Below are 19,696 nucleotides of genomic sequence, written 5' to 3' on the forward strand. Positions count from 1 at the left end.
AACTTATCATGCCACCACCCAAAGGATAACATTATTTTACTTCATTTCAGGTCTTACATAAATTGCAATACTAAAAACACAGCTTTATATACTAGTGTTGTAAGTAACAATTCACAAGAACAGTATTTTCTCAATTCTTTAAAATATTCTTTACAATGATAACTTTGTGGTGGCATTAAAATTTTAAAGCCCTCAAGTATTACCAAATTGTCTTCTATAAAGGTATAGCACAGATTTTCTGCCAGAAGCATATGAAAATGTTTGTTTTAAATACTCTCACCAGAATTTTTTAATCTTGTTAATTTGATGGTATCTTTTGCCAAAAATGGTATTTTATTTCTATCATTGGTAAGATTAAACAATTATAAAAGTGTTTATGTTTCTTCTTCTACGATTTACTTGTTTGCATTTTCTAATAATTTTTCTTTATAATTATAAAAACTTACAAGTTGACTTATGAGTTCTTTGTATATTAAGGACTTCAAATCTCTGACATGTTTGCAAGTATTTTGGCTTTAATTCTGATACAAATATATCATTTTCATTATCTTTAGGTTTAAAAAAGTGGTCATTACCCAATACCAAGTACTTACTGTTTTTATCTGTTATATTTAACTCTACTTCTAATTGTGAAGCAGAATCCCTATATCAGGCACACCAAGTCTCAACATCTACCCACACAGATGTTTCTCACAAGGAAGGCACTCCAGCTCCCCTAACCCTTCTACTCTGACCTCCACAAAGGCCACCATTTGTGGCTCTACCCTTTGGGTAAGAAATGAGCTCTAAGAACAGGCAGAATGAAGAAAAAGTTAACATGGAACTTCAAGAAAAACAATGCAGAGTAAAATACAAGAACTGTCTGGAATTTGTCCCAAAACTGGGGAAACACATATCAAATATTTGCCAGGAAGCAGGCACTGTATCAAGCTAAGATGATACAGCAGCAAACAGGCTAGGTAACAAAAGACCAGTGGGTACAGTGGAGATCTGAATGAGACTTGAAGTAAACTGAGACCAAGTGTTGAGAGCTGATAAAGATAACAAGCCTGTACTTCCTGGAGACTATGGCCTGGGATAATGACACAAGTAAGCCAAATTACAGCCAGGAATTGTATCTCAATTGATATGATGAACCCTCACCCAAAAGTTAAATAGTGTTTTTAGTTGTTCAAGGTCCATATTAAGAAATACTTTTTACATCATGACCTAGTGAACCAAACAAATATATATGTTCCAGAAACAAAAAATTTCATGAAATATTTGGGAAGAGATAAGAGTCTGGGAGCAGGGAAAACAGCAAGGATATGGCAAAAACTTGGCTTGAAATGACATGAAGGGTCACAACAAATGAGCTTGGGAAGGGGGTTAGCAGTGGGTAAAGAATGTACATGAAGAGATGAATGTGAAACCCCTCAATGGATGCTATCAGAAGGACAGGAAGAACATAAACCACAGATGACACTAAAACATCCATGCTCTCCTGAGCAGGAAGGGATGAGGACGTGGGCAGAAACAGTAAGAGGCAGGGGGGCAGAAAAGACAGAATACAGCAGCTGGAAGAAAAGGCAGGTAAGAACCTCCTTATTCAATACCCTTTTGTATCTTTGGCATTTTGAATTATGTGAATGCATTACTCATTCAAGAAACTACAATTTGGGACTAGGGTCATGGCTCAAGTGGTAGAGCACCTGCCTAACAAGTTCAAGTACTGAGTTCAAATACCAGCACCACAAAAAATAAGTAATTTTAAAAAATAAACAACTACAAAAAAGTACAAAGACAGTTGCATTATAGTCCAATGACTAAAAATAATAGTCATGAGGTCCAGAATGAAAACCAGTTAAACCCATAAAACTGAGTTCATGATGGAATACTCAAGAAAAAAATGTCTAGGACCAGAGGCATGGCTCAGTAGTAGAGAACGTGCCTGGCCTGTGCAAGGGCCAAGGTTCAATCCCCAGCATCACAAGGAAAAGAAAGAGGAGAAACGTCTACATGTAAAGCTGAGAGAAAGTTGACCAGACCAAAGGAAAGTATACTCACAGCAGGGATACACTGAGAAACCCCTTTGAACATCAATTTAGATATTAATAACAAAAGACAAGACTGTAAAATAGGTACTGTGTGTGTGTGTACTTGTGGGAGGGCGGAGGGTGAATGAAGGAGATTAAGGTGGAGGAATATGGCTGATGACTTCATACACTTATATGATATAGAACAAAGAAATCTCCTGCAATTGCTTTAAGTGGAGCAGGGAGAGGGTAGAGGGGGAGAGATGATGGAGGTGATCTAACCAACATACAATATAAGCTTATTTGGAATTGTCACTATGAATCCCCCCGTACAACAAATATATCCTACTTTTTAAAGTTAAATTAAATTGAAAAAATAAGAATGAGAGGAGACACCAAAGAAGGAAGAGAAAGCAGAAGGTTATGAAATCAAAAGCGCAGTTGTAAAAGTTAACCTTGGAAAAGAAGATGTTATTTTCTTCTTCTAAGTCTGGAAGAAAAGATGAGAGGCTAAATATAGAAATGGAGAAGAGAAGCAGATGAGGGATAAGATGGCCTGTACTCAGTGAAAACATAAGTCAATGCGTCTTTGTTTCAGCAAGGGGAAGGGTGCAAGAGTAACAGGGCACAGGAGGCTGTTTTTTTGTGGGGAGGAGGTGATTTGGAAAGTTAATTTGTAAATGTTCTATGTGTGCTTATGTACATATATTTTTTAACTACATGTGCTTATGTGCATATACTTTTTAACTCAATGTTTTCAAGGAAAATGATATCAATCTATTAATGAGTCAAGAAATCAATTTTGTATAATGAGCATTAATAGCAATGAAACAGAATAGGACAGAAAATAAAAAATTTACTCAATGTAAGGAGATATATAATTCATGAAACTTTTGTTTATGATACATACACATATGTGTATGTTTGCTAATTCATGACACCAAATTGTACTTCTTACTGTATACCTTTCACACACTGAAAACAGTTTAATGACTTTCAGGTGAGGGTTCATTATATGAACCTTGTAAATTATTTTGTTCAACTCCTATATGTACTTGCTAATTTTTCTGACTACTTAACCTATTAGTTTTTGAGAAGTCTTATTTGTTTAAATATCATGTTTTGCATATTTTCCTTACTAATTTTGCACAATATTTTGAGTCTAGTCATCAGTTACATAGAGATTCTGGATTATTATATCTTTCTGGTGAACTACTCTATTTATCAGGACTAATAACTGCCTTTGTTTCAAATAATATTCTTTGTCCTAAAGTCTAGTTTATCTAACATTAATGTGAAAGAAATGTGTTAGGGATAAAAAGAAAAAAAGGGGATGAACATTGTTGATCCAATCACACTAACAAAATCCAAACGGCTTGGAAAGGTTTGTAAGACCCTAGGGGGAGAAAAGCTCCCCCTCCTCGGCCTCCCCATCCCCACCATCTCGCTCTTCAGTCACCCTGCACTATGTTCAGGCTGGGTTTGGAATGTGGCTCCCGCCCACTTCTGCTCAGTCCAGCCTTTGAACAAGGGTCACTAGTCTTCCTGGAGACAAGCCCCACTCCACCCACCCATGAGCTGACCAGGCATTCTTGAGTAGCTCCCCTGAACCCTGCACAAATTTCCATATGGACTTTTTAGTTTGGCTTAGTGTACTGAATTGTTGACTTGGCTGACTCCTTGACTGAACAGAAACTCACCAAGAACAGGCATTTTGGTGCATTCTGCTCCAACATGGACAGGTAAATATGACTCGGAAAGAAAGAAGGAGCAAGTTAAAGCTGAAGTCAGACCATTTCCAATCACGTTGAAGGATTCACCTTTTTCATTTTTATTTCTTGAGGGGGAGATTCTGGGGTTTGAACTCAAGGCTCCCGAGGGCTCTACCACTTAAGCCACACCCTGGGCTATTTAAAGTGGCAAAGTTAAAGTCATCTAGTCTGTTGCAGATAGACAGAAGTAAAGTGACTACCCAACATTACCCTGCTTGTTAACATCAGAACACAGTTTCCCACTCACATCCAGGGGGGCTCTCCCTAACACATTCCTAACACCATAAGCATTCCTACCAAGTATTCCCATATTTGCGTGGGGCTTTCAGTTCACCATTATCATTCCAACTGCGCAAGCCAGAATCACAGAGACATCCAAAATGCCTTTCTTTGTCATCAAGGCAATAACTGGTGAATGTTACTCTTCTCTCCACCACTAATGCCACCATCCTTGTCCAGAGCCAAGACCTTCACCTTATGGATGAAAAAAGCTATTGTCATCCTCCTACAGGCTGCCTAACACACAATGGGATCTTAAATATTTACTGAACTCAGGAGTGCTCCTAACACTTTGGTGCTGCTGGGCTATGAAGCATAAGGCAGCGAGGGAGAGCTGCAAGAAAGTGGCTGAAGAACTGAGCAGGGACCAACCAGGACAGTAAACTCAGAAGTTGTTTCCTCCAGGCAGGACAGACTTGCACTTAGATAGAATGCTAGGACAAGCATGTAGAGGATGGACATGAGAGCGCAAGTTTAAAGCCAGAGATCCAGGTAACAAGTAAGAACGTGCCAGGGTAGCTTGGGGCTCACTCTAGAATTGGAAAGCTGAACAGAGTCAAGATATTCAGATGTGACACAGCCACAACCTACTGTTTGATGTTCCAGGCAAAGAAGCTCTACTAGTCTCTGAACCCCTCTCAGATTCTGTTTTTAATCTGGTAAGTAAAAGTGCTCAGCATATCTGTCATGCAAAAAATGTTAATAATTTTCAGCTCAACTTGGGAAATAGATATATTTAAAGCTCCAGGTTCTACTGCTCAATGGTGTCCCCACAGATGTTTAAAAGTTTATATATGGCTTTTAAGAAAGGAAGTATGGAAGAAAAAAGTCACCTGTAATATATTTTTTTTCTTATTAAACCTTAGAGTAAGGTCATAATTCCAGAAAGCCTTCTAAGAGTGATAAATATATTATGGAAATATCTCAGTGCCTAGATACTTCCTAGAATTCTGTTTCCTCAGAATATGGAACACTGAACTGCAGTTCTGATGCAGTTTAAAACTGGGCATCCAGGGTTGGTGTTGCAGTAGAGCTCTGGCCTAGCAAGCACGAAGCCCTGAGTTTAAATCCCAGTACTCCAAAAAAAAAAAAAAAAAAAAAACAGGCATCCAGTCTCAGTCCCAAATGTCAAATAAGCATAACTGCCAGCTTCCTGGCTTTCCCCAAACCTTCTTTATGGGGAGAAGCAGAGTCTAAAGGAAAGAAAATACATACCTTGGGAAAACATGGGTATTGGAACTTCAGTTACACGTTTTCAAAATTAAGTACCAGGTCTAAGTGTGGTGAAAGCTGATAGGGCAGGCAAAAAGCATGATATATAGAAAAGATAAATAAAATGCAGAAACTAATAAATTCATAGTTATAGCAAATGTAAACAGTTTCAACTAACCAAGTAAAAGACTGAGACTGAACATCTCTGTCCCTTTATGTAATTCTATGGCTATTTTGTTTACCATGTACTCCTGTGGCATACCACAGTGTTTGCTGCCTGCATAAGAGGCACTCATTCAACAGTTACTGAACTAAATAAATAAATTTTAAAAAACAGATTTCTCATACCAGTTGCTTTTTTTCATCAATTTATAGTAAGACTAACATCTCAAGTTTTGTTTTGCTTTTGGAACCCAGGACCTTGAGCATCCTAGGCAAATGTTCTACCACTTAACTACACTCCCAGCCCAAGTTTTTTGCTGTTTTTAAAGGAAGCCCCAAAATACCAGTTTGCTATACAGGAAGCAAAGTCATAGCAGTTCAACAAGACAAACTGACCCTCCCTTCTTGAGGCAGTTACAATGCCTGTTCAAGTCTTATTCTTTCTCTTTTTTTTTTGCTGTAGTGAGGTTTGAACTCAGGGTTTCATGCTCTACCACTTGAGCCACACCTCCAGCCCTATATTTCTGATGTCTCTGTGTCATTGGTGTGAGAAGTTATGAGCACCTGCTAAAGATTTTAAAATAATTCAAAGTTGCCCAGAAATTTTAGTTAAGTCTTTCATTGTGAGAAATCACATGCTCATCATGTATTATATTTATTGAAAGATAAATGCTTTTATTATTAAAAGTTCCCATACAGCAAAGACTATTATCAGTCTAGACACATGCAGCGACTAAACTTAGCAGGGGACACACTGTCAGCAATATTAATGGCTACTCTGGAGACAGAAAGCTTTAGAATGGCAGAGAAAGTGGCCATGGGCTTACACCTTTCCTTCACAAAGAACAACTATGAACTGCTCCAACAAACATACTGTTTTCTCACCTTTCCTTTAGTATGTGCATGCCAATGTGGCATACAAGTCCAAAAAAATTTCACAAAGAAATTTTAAATTCACAAATTAGTTTTAAAATTTAAGATCATCAAAGTTATCTAGTAAGGAGTATGGTTGCTTACAAGTGACAAAAGTATAGCATTTTAGGAATAATGCCAAATTTTAACTACTGAAGTAATAAAGCAACATATTCACAAAGTGATAAATATTTGTAATAAGCTCAATTGTTTGACACATTAGGTCAACATTTCCACTCTCATTTCAGATTTGTTTGGCAGTACAAAGATTCTATTTTCATATGCCCTCCTCTTCCTGGTACACAAAAAACAAGTGATTAAGTATTGTGTGCCTGCAGAGAACACGAGTCATTCATTCCACCATCCCAGAGTTAGGGCACTCCTTCAGCCCAAGAACAAGCCTGGGTTTTGCACAGTTGCTGAAATTTATGGTGTCTTCACCAATGTCTTTAAAAATTAAAAAAAAAAAATCTGCCAGGGTATGCATATATAATCAGACCCAAATTTCATTTCCTGCTAAAGACAAAGAATATTATTGCTTTAAAAAGATAATCATCAACACCAAAGTCAAACAGATAAGGAAAAGAGTTTTAGAATGAGGAACTGAAAGCTCCAATTGTCAGTTCAGCCATGCTTTAATTCTCAGAATTTAATTAGGCAGGAAATTAGGTTAAAGAATAATTTGATCCAGGTGCCATCTTATAAATGCAAAGTTTGATACACATTTCCTTGAACTCTCTAATGATAATTATTTCTCCAGCAGGCAGCAAGCTAAAGAACTAATCCAATCTAGAAGACCTAGCAGTTGGTGATTTCCCAGTATGAAATCTAACTCAGTGGTTGTCAATCCAGGCTGCCTGTTACCACCACCGAGGAGCTAATAAAATACTGATGCCTGGGCTCCACCTCTCAAGATGTTCAATTGGTCAGGGTGGGGTCCTGGCATAAGTATTTTAAAAAATCAAAAATCTATCCTAGATAATTCTAATGTACATCCAATGACTGATCTAAGTGATCACAGGGCATTAGGAGGAACCTGTATTAACATTTTGGTTTTCTCCTGTCTCATTCAATGATGATGCCTGTGGTATGTACTACATGAAAGAGTTTAAGGTTGTAAAGTATTATAAACTGCATAAAGATCTCATAATATAGTGAGCTGGCATAAAGCTGGTCTAAACTACCAGAAGAAAATACTCTTCAAAACGTATCTCCAAGCTAAGCATGGTGGTAAATGCCTGTAATCCCTTACACCTGGAGGCTGAGGCAGGAGGACTGTGAGTTTGAGGCCAGTCTGGGCCCCATAGTGAGACCCTCTCTCTCAAAAAAAAAAATAATAATAACAATCAGTGTACCAGTGGCTAACACCTGTAATCCTAGCTACTTGGGAGGCTAAGATTGGGAGGATCAAGGTTCTAGGCTAGTCCAGGGAAAAATTTGGAGGAAAACATCTCAACTGAAAAAAGCCAAGTGTGGTGGCGCATATCTGTCATCCCAGCAATGGCAAGAAGCTTAAAATAGTAGGATCGGGCCAGCCTGGACAAAAAGTGAGACCCTATCTCCAAAATAACCAGAGCAAAAAGGGCTAGAAGCATGGCTCAAGTGTTACAGCACCTGCCTCACAAGCTCAGAGTCCTGAGTTCAAATCCCAGCACCACCAAAAAATAAACATAAAAAATAAAAACATTATATACATGTATATAATTGTCACAATGAAATCCCTTTATACAATTTAATAATGCTAATAAAAAAATTTTTTAATAAAACATAGGGATCTAATTATTGGACAGTAAGTGGACCACAAAATTTTAATCATCATGAAGGATATTTGAAATTAATTCTTTTTTCTTTGTTTTGTTTTCTTTTTTTTTAGAAGTTGCTTCTATAATATATAAGATTCAAACACAAAATTGCTATGATTCTGTATATGAACTATAAAGTCCTAATTGCCACATCTCAAGAAAAGGCCCAATGGAACTTAAAGGAAGGAAGGCTAAACAAATTTTATGAAAAGTCAGACAATGTAATTAGGATTTTATCCCAGGGAGGAGGTGGATGGAAATGTATAAAATTATGAAAGGTGTCACAGTATATTCAGAATACAGTATAAGGGGCAGACAGGGTTAGAAGTCATGTTTGGGAATAAATGAATGGAAGTTCAGCTTAAATGAAACTTTCCAAAGTCACCACCCAAGAACCCACAGTATAACCACTGCAAGCAAGGATTACATAAGCCCTTCGACAGTAAATTCATAATGCATCACCCAAGAAACACAGCAATGTTTTGGGTGGGATATACCCCCCTACCTTCTGCTCTCCCAAAAAAAACCATCCTTCAATGTCACTTTCAGAAACAGTATTCTGAGATGAGCTAAGAATTGGTATTTTCCTTTCCTCATTTAGAGCTATTAGCAGAGAAACATAAAATTAGCACGTCCATCATTAAACAGATCTTTCTCCCAGCTGGTACCTAAATAATTGCCTAGCTTTTTCTGAAAATTTTGTTCAAAACTAATTTTACTTGCCCTCAAATGAAGAACTACTTCCAGATCAAACTCTTCCAGTATGGGGTCCTGGGGGAGTGGGAAGAAAGAAGAAAAATTGTACTGTATCTTACAGTTTGCCCAGTTAAGCACTGTTCATTCCTTCTCTGGTAAAAGACCAAAGAAACTTACATAAAATTCTAATAGTGTACATGGCCTGTGTCTTTTATTTTATTTTATTTTATTTTTGGCAGTACTGGTGTTTTGAGAACTCAGGGCTCAGGCTTCACGCTTGCTAGACAGGTGCTCTAACACTTGAGCCATATTACCAGTCCTTTTTTGCTTGAGTTATTTTTCAGGTAGGGTCTCATGTTTTCATTCAGGCTGGCCTCCAGCCACTATTCTGATCTCCACTTCCCAAGTAGCTGGGATGACAGGTATGACCCACCATGCCTGGCTTATTGATTAAGATGGTCTTGCTATATACCTTAAAAGCAACTGAGGCCAATAGGAAAAGGGGATCAGGAACTAGAGAAAAGGTTAGATCAAAAAGAATTAACCTAGAAGGTAACACACATGCACAGGAAATTAACATGAGTCAACTCCCTGTATAGCTATCCTTATCTCAACCAGCAAAAACACTTGTTCCTTCCTATTATTGCTTATACTCTCTCTTCAATAAAATTAGAGATAAGGGCAAAATAGTTTCTGTGGGGTATTGAGGGGGTCGGGGGGAGATGGAGGGGGCGGAGTGGGTGGTAAGGGAGGGGGTGGGAGCAGGGGGGAGAAATGACCCAAGCCTTGTATGCACATATGAATAATAAAACAATAAAAAATAAATAAATAAAATATGACATCAAAAAAAAAAAAGATGGTCTTGATAAAAATTTTGCATAGGTTTGTCTCAAACTGAGATCCCCTGATCTCTGTCTCCTTAGTAGGTGGGATTATAGGCACGAGCCACCATGCCTGGCTCCCAGGCTTTTCACTCTTATATAAGTGATATAATCACAGACTATTTATAGCTGGAAGGAACTTCATGGAGTCAAATCAAGGAACACCCTTCTTCCCATTTTCTTTATTAGGAAGGAAAACAGATTTTCACCATCTTGTGGGGAAAAAAAAGAACACTGAGACCTCAAACCTAAAGACCTAGCTCTAATCTCCACAGAACTCGTGTCTGTGCCCTATGTTTCTATGACCCTGTGTGTCCTCCACAGGACCACACTCCCTGTGCCAAGGTGGCAGAAGTGTTTTCTCCATCTTTTTACTTTGGTACATGCCTAGTAGATAGGCCTCTAAGCAATATTTGTTGACTTAACAGAATTTGGAAGGAGAAAAATATAATATTAAATAAATAAATATTTAATATAATATTAAATATTAAATTAGATGGGGGATTGCTTCTTCATGAAAAAGGAGTATTTGAAAGGTGGGAAGAGAGATAAATGTCATAGGTACTAGGAATGAATGAATCCTGTGGACTGGGGGCATGGCTCAGTAGTAGAGCACACTTGACTAGCCTTGGAGGCCCTGGGTTCTGAAAAATAAATATATATATAAAAAACAAAGCCAGGCGCCAGTGGCTCACGCCTGTAATCCTAGCTACTCAGAAGGCAGCAATCAGGAGGACTGCGATTCAAAGCCAGCCTGGGCAAATACTTCGAGAGATCCCATCTCGAAAAATCTTTCACAAAAATAGAGGACTGGTGAGTGGCTCAAGGTAAAGGCCCTGAGTTCAAGCCCCAGTACTGCAATAAATAAATAAACTTGAAGAATTTTAATAGAACAAGAAATGAATTCTCAGAGGAAGACTAGCAAACTATTTCCCTGTTAAACTCTTTGGCCTGCTCACTACAGTTATCCCCTGGGAGAGGATAGGCACCTTAAAATTAAGCTGGAAAGAGCAAGACGAATGATTACATCTGGCATAAAAATAATGCATAATGGTACTATGAAATATCACTAATATTATATTCCCAAACTACCAAATTAAAAGCATTATGGCTTATTTAAAATGTCTAATAAGGCCACTCTGGCACATATCTGAAATCCCAGCACTCTGGAGGCTGAGGCAGGAGGAACTCAAATTCAAAGCCAGTCTGGACAATATTTTTAAAATTCATGAATAAATTTAAATTTTTCTTATGTTGCAGTTAAATATTATAACTGTCTCAAATCATGTATGTTGATATTGCAGAAATTGTGAGATTTAAAGTTTAGTGTAACTAGAAAGTGAAAAGCTATTTCACAGAATGAGATGCCTAAAGAGAATTAGTGTCATTTAAAATGCCTCAATACCAAGTTAAAGAAATGCCAGGGTTGGCTGTACACTTGGTGGCTCACACCTGTAATCCTAGCTACTCAGGAGGTAGAGATCAGGAGGATCATGGTTCGAAGTAAGACAACCTGTGCAAATAGTTCCCTAAGACCCTATTTCGAAAAACCCTTCACAAAAATAGGGCTGGTGAAGTGGCTCAAGGTGAAGGCCTGAGTTCAAGCCCCAGGGTAAAAAAAAAGAAATGCCAGGGTAAATTTGAAGAAGCTGAAATTAAGATAAGTAACTTAAAAGAAAAAAAACACCCAGGAACACTGACCTAAAATTCACTTGTATTTCACTCAAGCAGCCTTACCAAAAAAAGCGCAAGTGGATGCTTTTTTGTGAATGGAAGCAATTCCTTAAGGGTCTCACAGCATCCACAAAATGAGTCATCCTAACAGAACATGCCATTTAATTAGATACTACCAGAATGTGTTGTGAGCACTGCGGTGCTAAATGTTCAGTATTTATCCTCACTTTAAAAATACTATTCCTGCATCATTAATGTATTATCAACAGCCGTGGATAACTTTAAATTTTTCCTTGTTTTGATGAACATACTGATTCAAATGTTCTCAGCTCAGTTATGACCAGTTGACACATAATGATTCTGACTTAAATCAGCTAACAAGTAATTATCTGTTACAGGATCTGTGACATTGCTGTTATCTCTCAACTGTATTTGTAAGACTAGATTTTAAAAGGTTATGTTTTTAAATATTTGAACAGGAATAGAACAATTTACAAAAAGACAGAGAGACATGGCAACACGGTTTGTAAAGATCTGACACACTGTAAGTCCCCATAAGGCCATGCCAAAATAAGGTTAGACTATGATTCCAAGAATGCACTGAACTAGTACCTATGTGCAAATACATCAGCCTATTCCATCACAAATCACAAGAACCAAAATTAGCAACAGCAACCTTTTAGGCCAGAAGGCCAATTGAGGGAAAAATTAAGATTCCTGTGAGTCTCACTTATTTTCTTCAAAAAGAAAACTTATTTATTGAATTCCACAGGCTTAAGAGCTGAATAAAATGACAATGAGGAATTAGTACAAATGGACGTTGCTCACACCTATAATCTTAGCTACTTGAGAGGCTGAGATCAGAAAGATCCTGGTATGAGGGAAGATCCCATTTGAAGATCAGCCTGGGCAAATAGTTTGTGAGACTCCCCTATCTCCAAAATAACCACAGCAAAATGGACTGGAAGTGTGGCTCAAGCAGTAGAGTGCCTGCTTTGCAAGCATGAAGCCCTAAGTTCAAACCCTAGTCCCCCCCTGACCCCCCCAAAAAAATTTAGCAAAGCATGAGAGGCAGTATTCAAGTCTTTCATTCTTAGCCTCCGCTTAATTCTCCCAAGAAGCCCTTTGCTGCTCAAATCATAAATGGTATACCAGAGACTGGAGTTATTTCAATTCATTCAATACAGCTTTTAAAGAAGGCACTGAGGACCAGCTACTAGAGGTATGGTGGAGATGACTGTCCTCTTTCTCCATGCTGGAGTTGTGCTAGGCTGAGGGCCCAGGTGCTGGGCATCCTGGAGCTGCACCAATGCAGCTGTTTTCCTAAAAGACCACACAGTCTGGGTACCTTGGTTTCTGGTACCTGCAGGCTCTACCCTAGCAGGGCTGGATGGCACTCTCCTTGGAAGCCAACCTTTGGCAGGGCCTGGCTAGAACACAAGTATCTAGGAACCAGGGATCATCAAAGGTTTCTCCTATCTTAGAAGATGATTGCCCTAAAGGCTTTTTTCTCCTGATTCCATCTCTGCTCTCTACGTTGTGCATTCTGAAAGGTTGCCCCTGACATTGGATCTCTGATTCTTGCAAAGGTAAACTAAGAAAGGCTTCAGATTGCACATCACTGGAGGAAACTGTTCACATCAGCACATATCAGTGTTTCTGCTCAAAGATCTACCCTATATCTATCTATTCCCTTCTTAAACTGCAGATGTTCCAAAACCTAAGAAGAGAAACCTGATAAACTGACCCTAGCTGGAAAGACAACTAGTCAATCCATTACATAATGACATTCCTTCTAACTACATAAACTAATTTTGCAAGAAAGGAGGCAGGGCAAACCTAGGGTCAAAGGACAAACCAGAAATTCCATTAACAACCTTTTCATCCTATACTTACCCTTTTTTTCTACATGCTGGCTTTGACATTTGGAGGTGCTATCCGAGTCATATGTAGGTTAAACTACAATGATTATAATGGTAAGTATAGACACATTTCAGCTGTTAACCCATAAATATAAATCCTGTAACTTTAAGGACAAGAGTAGGTTCTAAAACATCTGTGTCAGTACTGAGGAAAATACATAGGTTTACAGCCATATACTGATTAGAAGCCTGATGCTCCCTCTTACTTTGAGAATTGGGACAAATTACTTCTCAATGCCTTGACTTCCTCATCTAAAACATGAGGTTAATAATGAAACACTCCTTCTGAGGTTTAATGTGGGGGTGAAATGAAATATCTACAAGGGGCTTAGAACAATGTCACATTCAGAAAAATGCTCAACAAATACAAGCTGCTATTATTAGCTAGTATTACTTTCAGTTGGTGATGTAGATAACAAAATATGTACAAAAACACCCCTTGATCGTAAAACCTCACTCCAAAAACTGTTAGTCACCTTAAAAAGACCCTTTTTTTTCTTTAAGCCAAACTGTTGGGGCAGGACTACAAAGATAAGCCTTTTGTATTTTAAAATAGAAAAGTGTACATGTATACAATATGTACATGAATAAAAATAAAACATACAGACCCATTCAACCCAACTGCTATCCTGTTAGTAATATAAAATATGGGGTCAAAAAGTAGGACAGGATATAGAACTGGTAAGTCTTTTCAAAGAAACTGAAGACCAAAGATACTAGGAAGAAACCTGGTGATTCAACAACAAAACAGTTAGAAAGATTTTAGAATATATTTCATAATGAATTTTTAAACTAAGTTGCCCTTACATTTTGTCATGGTAATATGTGAATTTTAAGCAAATATGATTTTTATTTTTGAGACAGGGTCTCATTATGTGATCCCAGCTGACCTCAAATTCTTGATTCTCTTGTCTCGGCCTCCTCCCTGAGTGCTGGGATTACAGGCATGTGCCAGGCTACATTTTTTTTTTTTTTTTAAGGCAAGGGCCAAAAATCTTTTTTAAAAAGTAAAACCAAATGATACAAAACTAAATAAACAAAGTCCCATAAAAAAAATTCCTCAAATATTCCATTTGGATTTCAATTCCATAACTATAGTTTCTCATTAAAAAGGTAAACTTCATATGCCTAGCAAAAATAATTTTATATCAAAACAACTCTAAAAAGAACAAGAAAACTTTTTGTTTCTACAAATTCTGATAGTTAGTATCCCCTCCAAAAAAAGAAAGAAAGAAAAAATGTCCACTGGTATTCATCATTTAGGGCATTACCTTTCTATATATAGTTTATATGCTTATTAATGTGTGTGTGACAGGTGCTTTGAGATCTTTTGTAGTCACTCGGTCTCAGAATAGAATGAGGCAACACACAGCAGTAAATTATATAACACTGCCATAGCAGACAAAGCCACAGGACTAGTGAAAGCAATTTTAAAACCAAAGAGATAAGACCATATCACCATTCCCCAAAAGTGGATTGTATTGTATTTCTTCTTAAGTCCTTAAATTACAATTCTTATTCTCAGGCATTAGACTCTACTCTCAGGAGATTACTGAGAGTAGGCTTTATCACTTTCCTGGAAGAAATTAAAACAATCCAAATATTCTTCTTTGGTGATCATTATCTTGAAATAGACATGATCTATCAAAAAACCATATTCTACATAAGTACAGACTACTCACTACCTTTTTAAAAAATGTAAACACCAAAAAATAACAATACTCAGTTTTTGGCTAGAAGAAAAAAACCTGGAAAAGAAATTAAACAATGCTAAAGAAGAACATAAGCAACACCATTACAAAAAAATTAGATTTTTTTTGTTGTTGATATTGTATTTTTGTCTTGTTTTGCAGTACTGAGGTTTGAGCTGAGGGCCTCAAACTTGCACGGCAGGCATTATACCACTTAAGCTATGCCCTAGACCCCCCAAAACTGTTTTTAAATGACACTACATCAGATGGGAAAAAAAACACAAGTGGAACTCATCCTTTCCTCATATTTCCTCATCCAGCTGGACAGAGATTTTCCACTCCAGTTAAAAGATATTCAAAACAGGGTCTAAAATGAGTAATAGGCATAACACAGCATCCTATTTTTAAGGCAATGACTGAACTGAGAGAAAACTTGTACTTATATTTAACTCAGTTCAACTCAACAAAAACTGCCTTCTGTGTTCTAAGCACTCAAAGCCCAGACACCAAGCTAAGTGAGTAAAGTAGGGTCCTTGCTTTAGGGAATCCACTGGAGAAGCAGGGAGACTATTGTTATATAATACAGTGAAAAAAGAGCTATAGTTAAAGTATGTACTAAGTCTAGAAAATATCTGGGGAAACAATAAAGGTAGCCAATAATTCTGTCCCGGGAATGAGGGTTGGGTGAGCACAGGATGGGGATGGCCTTGAAGTTGAGTCTTATATAATGAACTATTCAGGAAAAGGGCTGACAGTAAAGCCATTCCAAGTTATGGTCATTTTAACCTTAAATATCATCAACACTTAGTCTTCTGATATCTCTAGGAAAAAGAATACTCCTGTTGTAGGTTGTTTAATAGCCATATGTAAAAAAAAAAAATTACAATGCCCACAAGCTTTTTTTGGTCTTATAATTACTACCCTGCAGTAAAGTAAAGGACTCTGTCACTAATCTGTCCAGTTGAATAACCAACAGAAAACAACAAAAGACTTTAAATGCTGTCACTACAAATGACAGCAAAACTGGCCATAAAAGGAGGGGAAAGTCCAATGAAATAAAGAAAATTTTAAATAATTCTATCTATAGAAACAGATCTGAAATACACTTAGTCAATTTACTACCATTATTAAATAGCCATACTTAGAAAAGACATTGAGTACTGAGCAGGATAAACTACTTGGTAAAAGAAGGGTTTCTTTATTTACTGACTACACTGGAACACCCAAAGATCAAAGCAGGCTGTTTCTTCTGAAACATACTGACCTCTTCCTTCCTCTACATTTTTGGTCTCCTTTAGTCTATGGTGGGCTATATTCTAAGAAGTGAGATCAACTTAAATGCAAAGGCTACATCCGTTTTATTCAGGGAAAAATAAGTTCTAAATGAGCCTTTTGATATAGACTTTGGATAAATAAACAGCAATCAAAACCACAGGGCCTAATCTGAAATCTAGGCCCAGGTTCCACTTTATAGTAAGAAACTGAACGTAGAAAAGTTTGTCCTGTCAGGTGAGCTGGTAATCACCTCAACTTCCATCAGGTGAGCTGGTGATCACCTCAACTTCCATCCAACTCTAAAGGTCTAAGCATTCCATCTCCAAGGAGTTGGCTCTTCTGACAGCCTAGGAATTTTACAACCTACTTCAAACTGCACTGAACCTAACCCAAACTTTTTTTTTTTTTTGGCGGGGGGGTATGGGTAAAATGTCAATTCAAGAAAAAGAGAAGAAAATGACAGGAAGCTGGCCAAAATTAACCTATCTACAAGGTCCTCTCCAAAGAGCATCAGGAACCTCATATGGACTCAGTAGTTTCTCCTCCATTCTGAAAACAGGAAATAAAATGTAATAGCAAGAAAATAACAGCCAGGGCCTAGAAAAAAATAAGTTCTTCATCGTTCTAGCAAAGCAACTAGCAGGTCTTCATAAGAAAGCAGTAGGGCTGGGCACTGGAGGCTCATACCTGTAATCCTAGCTACTCAGGAGGCAGAGATCAGGAGGATTGCAGTTTGATGGCCAGCCAGGGAAAATAGTGAATAGTTCTGGAGACCCTATCCTGAAAATACCCATCACAAAAAAGGGTTGGTGGAGTGGTTCAAGTGGTAGAGCGCCTGCTTAGCAAGCAAGCGTTGAGGCCCTGAGTTCAAACCTCAGCACCACCAAAAAAGAAAAAGAAAGCAATGGGGCCTGCCTTGGTCTTCTGGGGGGGTCACAGAGCTGCCCCATATCAGTGTCCCGGGGCCTCTCTGGAACCTCTCAAACCTTTCTCCTTGCCTGAAAAAAGAGGATGTCCCCACCTGCTCTGTAAGGTTATTGTGGGAACTGGGAATAACATTAAGAGGCCTGTCCTTGGAAACTATCCTGTAAGTGGTGAAAAGCTGACTAGAAAAGCTCATTTGAACACTAGACTTTTCAATTCACACCAAGTAATTCCTTCGTCTAGATGCATACAAGAACTACAAGGAAAATTTCAAATGCTGTTGGCTATTTCTTTAAAGTTTTGTCCTCTGGCTTTTCCTAAGGCGAAAGGATGTTGAGTGAAGAAGAAAAAAGGCTGGAAGCTAAAGCAGGACATGAAACTGGACTGTCTGCTCCCTGAGGGCAGGACCTCAAAGCAAGCAAATTTTCCTAAGGCAAACTGACAGCTGCGGTCTTGGGCCTCTCTTAACAGCTTAGCGACATCCACACATGAGCCGCACAAAAAAATAGTAAGACTTTAACATTAACCATACAGTTGAATCGTAACATTAAAACCAAAGACAAGTGCTTTAGATCAGTGTCTGGGAGTTAACCATCGCGAAGTCGCACTTCAACAATCAGGGAACACATGGCTGTCAACAGGGAGAGTTCCCGCAGAAGGTTCCACTGAACTGGGTGGAATTTTCGAACTCAGGATTCCCGCGAAAGACTGCAAGCGCCTCTTCCAGATGGAGGCCTCGACCTACGGGGGACTTTCCGGTAAGGCTGACCCCCGTCCAGGCTCCCCGGAACCCCGACCCTGACCCTGACCTCAGGGTGGACGCGCGCTCCGGCCAAGGGTCGCTGGCCTTTCTTCTCCGCGGAGGGCAGGGGTGCGCGCGGGGAGAAGCCGCGGCGGCGGGAGACGGGACAGACCGACAGCCGGCGCGCAGCCCGCCGGCGGCTGCTCCCGCCGAGGGACCCAGCCGCGCCCCCTCCGTCCCGCCCGGCCCTGGGCGTCCCAGCCCGCGCCGCGCGCCTCACCGGGTCGGAGCTGCAGGCCACCGTCGCGGCGGCTGCACCACAGCGCGCGCTCGCCGTGCTGCAGGATGTAGTGGTCCTTGGCTTGGAAGAGCTCCATGCCGGCCCCGCGCGCACAGGGAGGCGGCGGTCCCGGGGCCCAGCAGTGGCGGTGGCAACGGCGGCCCGCGGGGAGGCACCTCGGACGTCCTAGTCAACCGCGACAGCCAAAAACCGCGTCTCTGACGCGGCAGGGGTCTTGCAGGGTCGAGGAGCAACCTCGGGGGCCAGACCCGCCCAGCTAGAACGCTCCCAGGCGGCAGCGGCGACGGCCTTGGAGGACTCTTCGCCCGGCGCCTCCTCTCCCCCGGCTCCTCCCCTTCCCTGGCTCCGCCCCCGAGCCTCCGGCTCCACCCCTTCCCGTCGCTCCTCCCCTGACTCCCTCAGGCTCCGCCCCTGAGCGCGGCCCTAACTCTCCAGCTCCGCCTCTGGACCCTCCCTAGAGACTCCGTCTCCGCCTCCGGACACGCCCCCTTCTTCCAGGCTCCTCCCCCTCCTTGTCGCTTCCCAATCCTCTGTTTGCTTTCAGTTGGCGTCGCCTGCTCCTCCAGCTCCTCCCCCGGGCTTTTCGTCCACCTTCTCCTCCTTCTGTCCCTGCTCCTCACGGGCCGGGCCAATCATCCGGCTCACGGCGACCTCGGGCGGACCCTGAGCCTGGCTGAATCAGGTTAGACTGGCTGGTCGCCCTCCTCCGCGCGGTCCTAGGGGCAGAGGCCCACTCATGGGTACCCTCCTTCCACGCGGGCGGGCTACTTATTTCTTCCATTAGCCCCTGAAAGACTGGCGGGTTCTCTGAATCCAGCCCGACATCCCCTCCTCCCCACGGTACTTCCCCGAGGCCCTGGGCGCCCACAGAAACTGAACCGAGCCAGGAAGTGAGCCAGGTTGCGGCACTCCATCCCCAGCTGGATCTCTGCGGCGCAGAGATGGCTTCTGTTTCGGCAAGTCCTTTAGAATCTGGTGATATTTGACAACTGCAAGCATTCAGTAAATGCACATCAGTGGGGAGGAGAATGTAACAATAGAAAATAGAAAAGAGCAGCACAGGCCCGAGGAAAATATAGGTGCCATTGTCCCAATTAAGCAGGATGGGCATGAGAAGACTTCATGCTGGGAGTCAATGAAGTGGAAGAGAGGTACCACCTGACGAAAGTAAGCTGCTGGCCAAGTGGCGTCTAAAGAAAATGGGGAACAAAGTCCCATGCGCCAGTTATGTGATTTGGGGGACACCTTGGTCTCCAGTGGTGGTTGAACTAATTACTTTTTATTACATTCCCAATTCTGCAAGTTAGTGAGTCTTTTTCCATCCCCTGCCTTCTCTGATGCCTTAGAAGAAAAAAAACACAAGAAGTCAGATATAAGAAAAAGGAGGTAATGCTTTTAACCTTCTACTCAAGTAAAAAGAAGAGGGTCCCAAAGAG

The 19,696-nt window shown here is 40.3% G+C and overlaps 1 protein-coding gene across 3 annotated transcripts in view; it reads right to left on the reverse strand.

Annotated features, from left to right (window-relative positions):
• Positions 1-18,473, reverse strand: part of Inpp5f (inositol polyphosphate-5-phosphatase F) — an 86,810-nt gene extending 68,337 nt beyond the window's left edge. Inside the window, exon 1 of one of the 3 annotated variants that reach the window (XR_012449608.1) lies at positions 18,240-18,473. Coding sequence is in view for 1 of the 3 variants with exons in the window: in XM_020169844.2 (XP_020025433.2) it covers positions 18,240-18,336 (97 nt within the window). In the remaining 2 variants the exon portion in view is untranslated. The remainder of the gene's footprint in view (positions 1-18,239) is intronic. The other 2 variants (XR_012449607.1, XM_020169844.2) reach the window with 2 other exon arrangements.
• Positions 18,474-19,696: the final 1,223 nt, after the last annotated feature.

This window comes from Castor canadensis, chromosome 7, assembly GCF_047511655.1.
Source record: "Castor canadensis chromosome 7, mCasCan1.hap1v2, whole genome shotgun sequence".
NCBI lineage: Eukaryota > Metazoa > Chordata > Mammalia > Rodentia > Castoridae > Castor > Castor canadensis.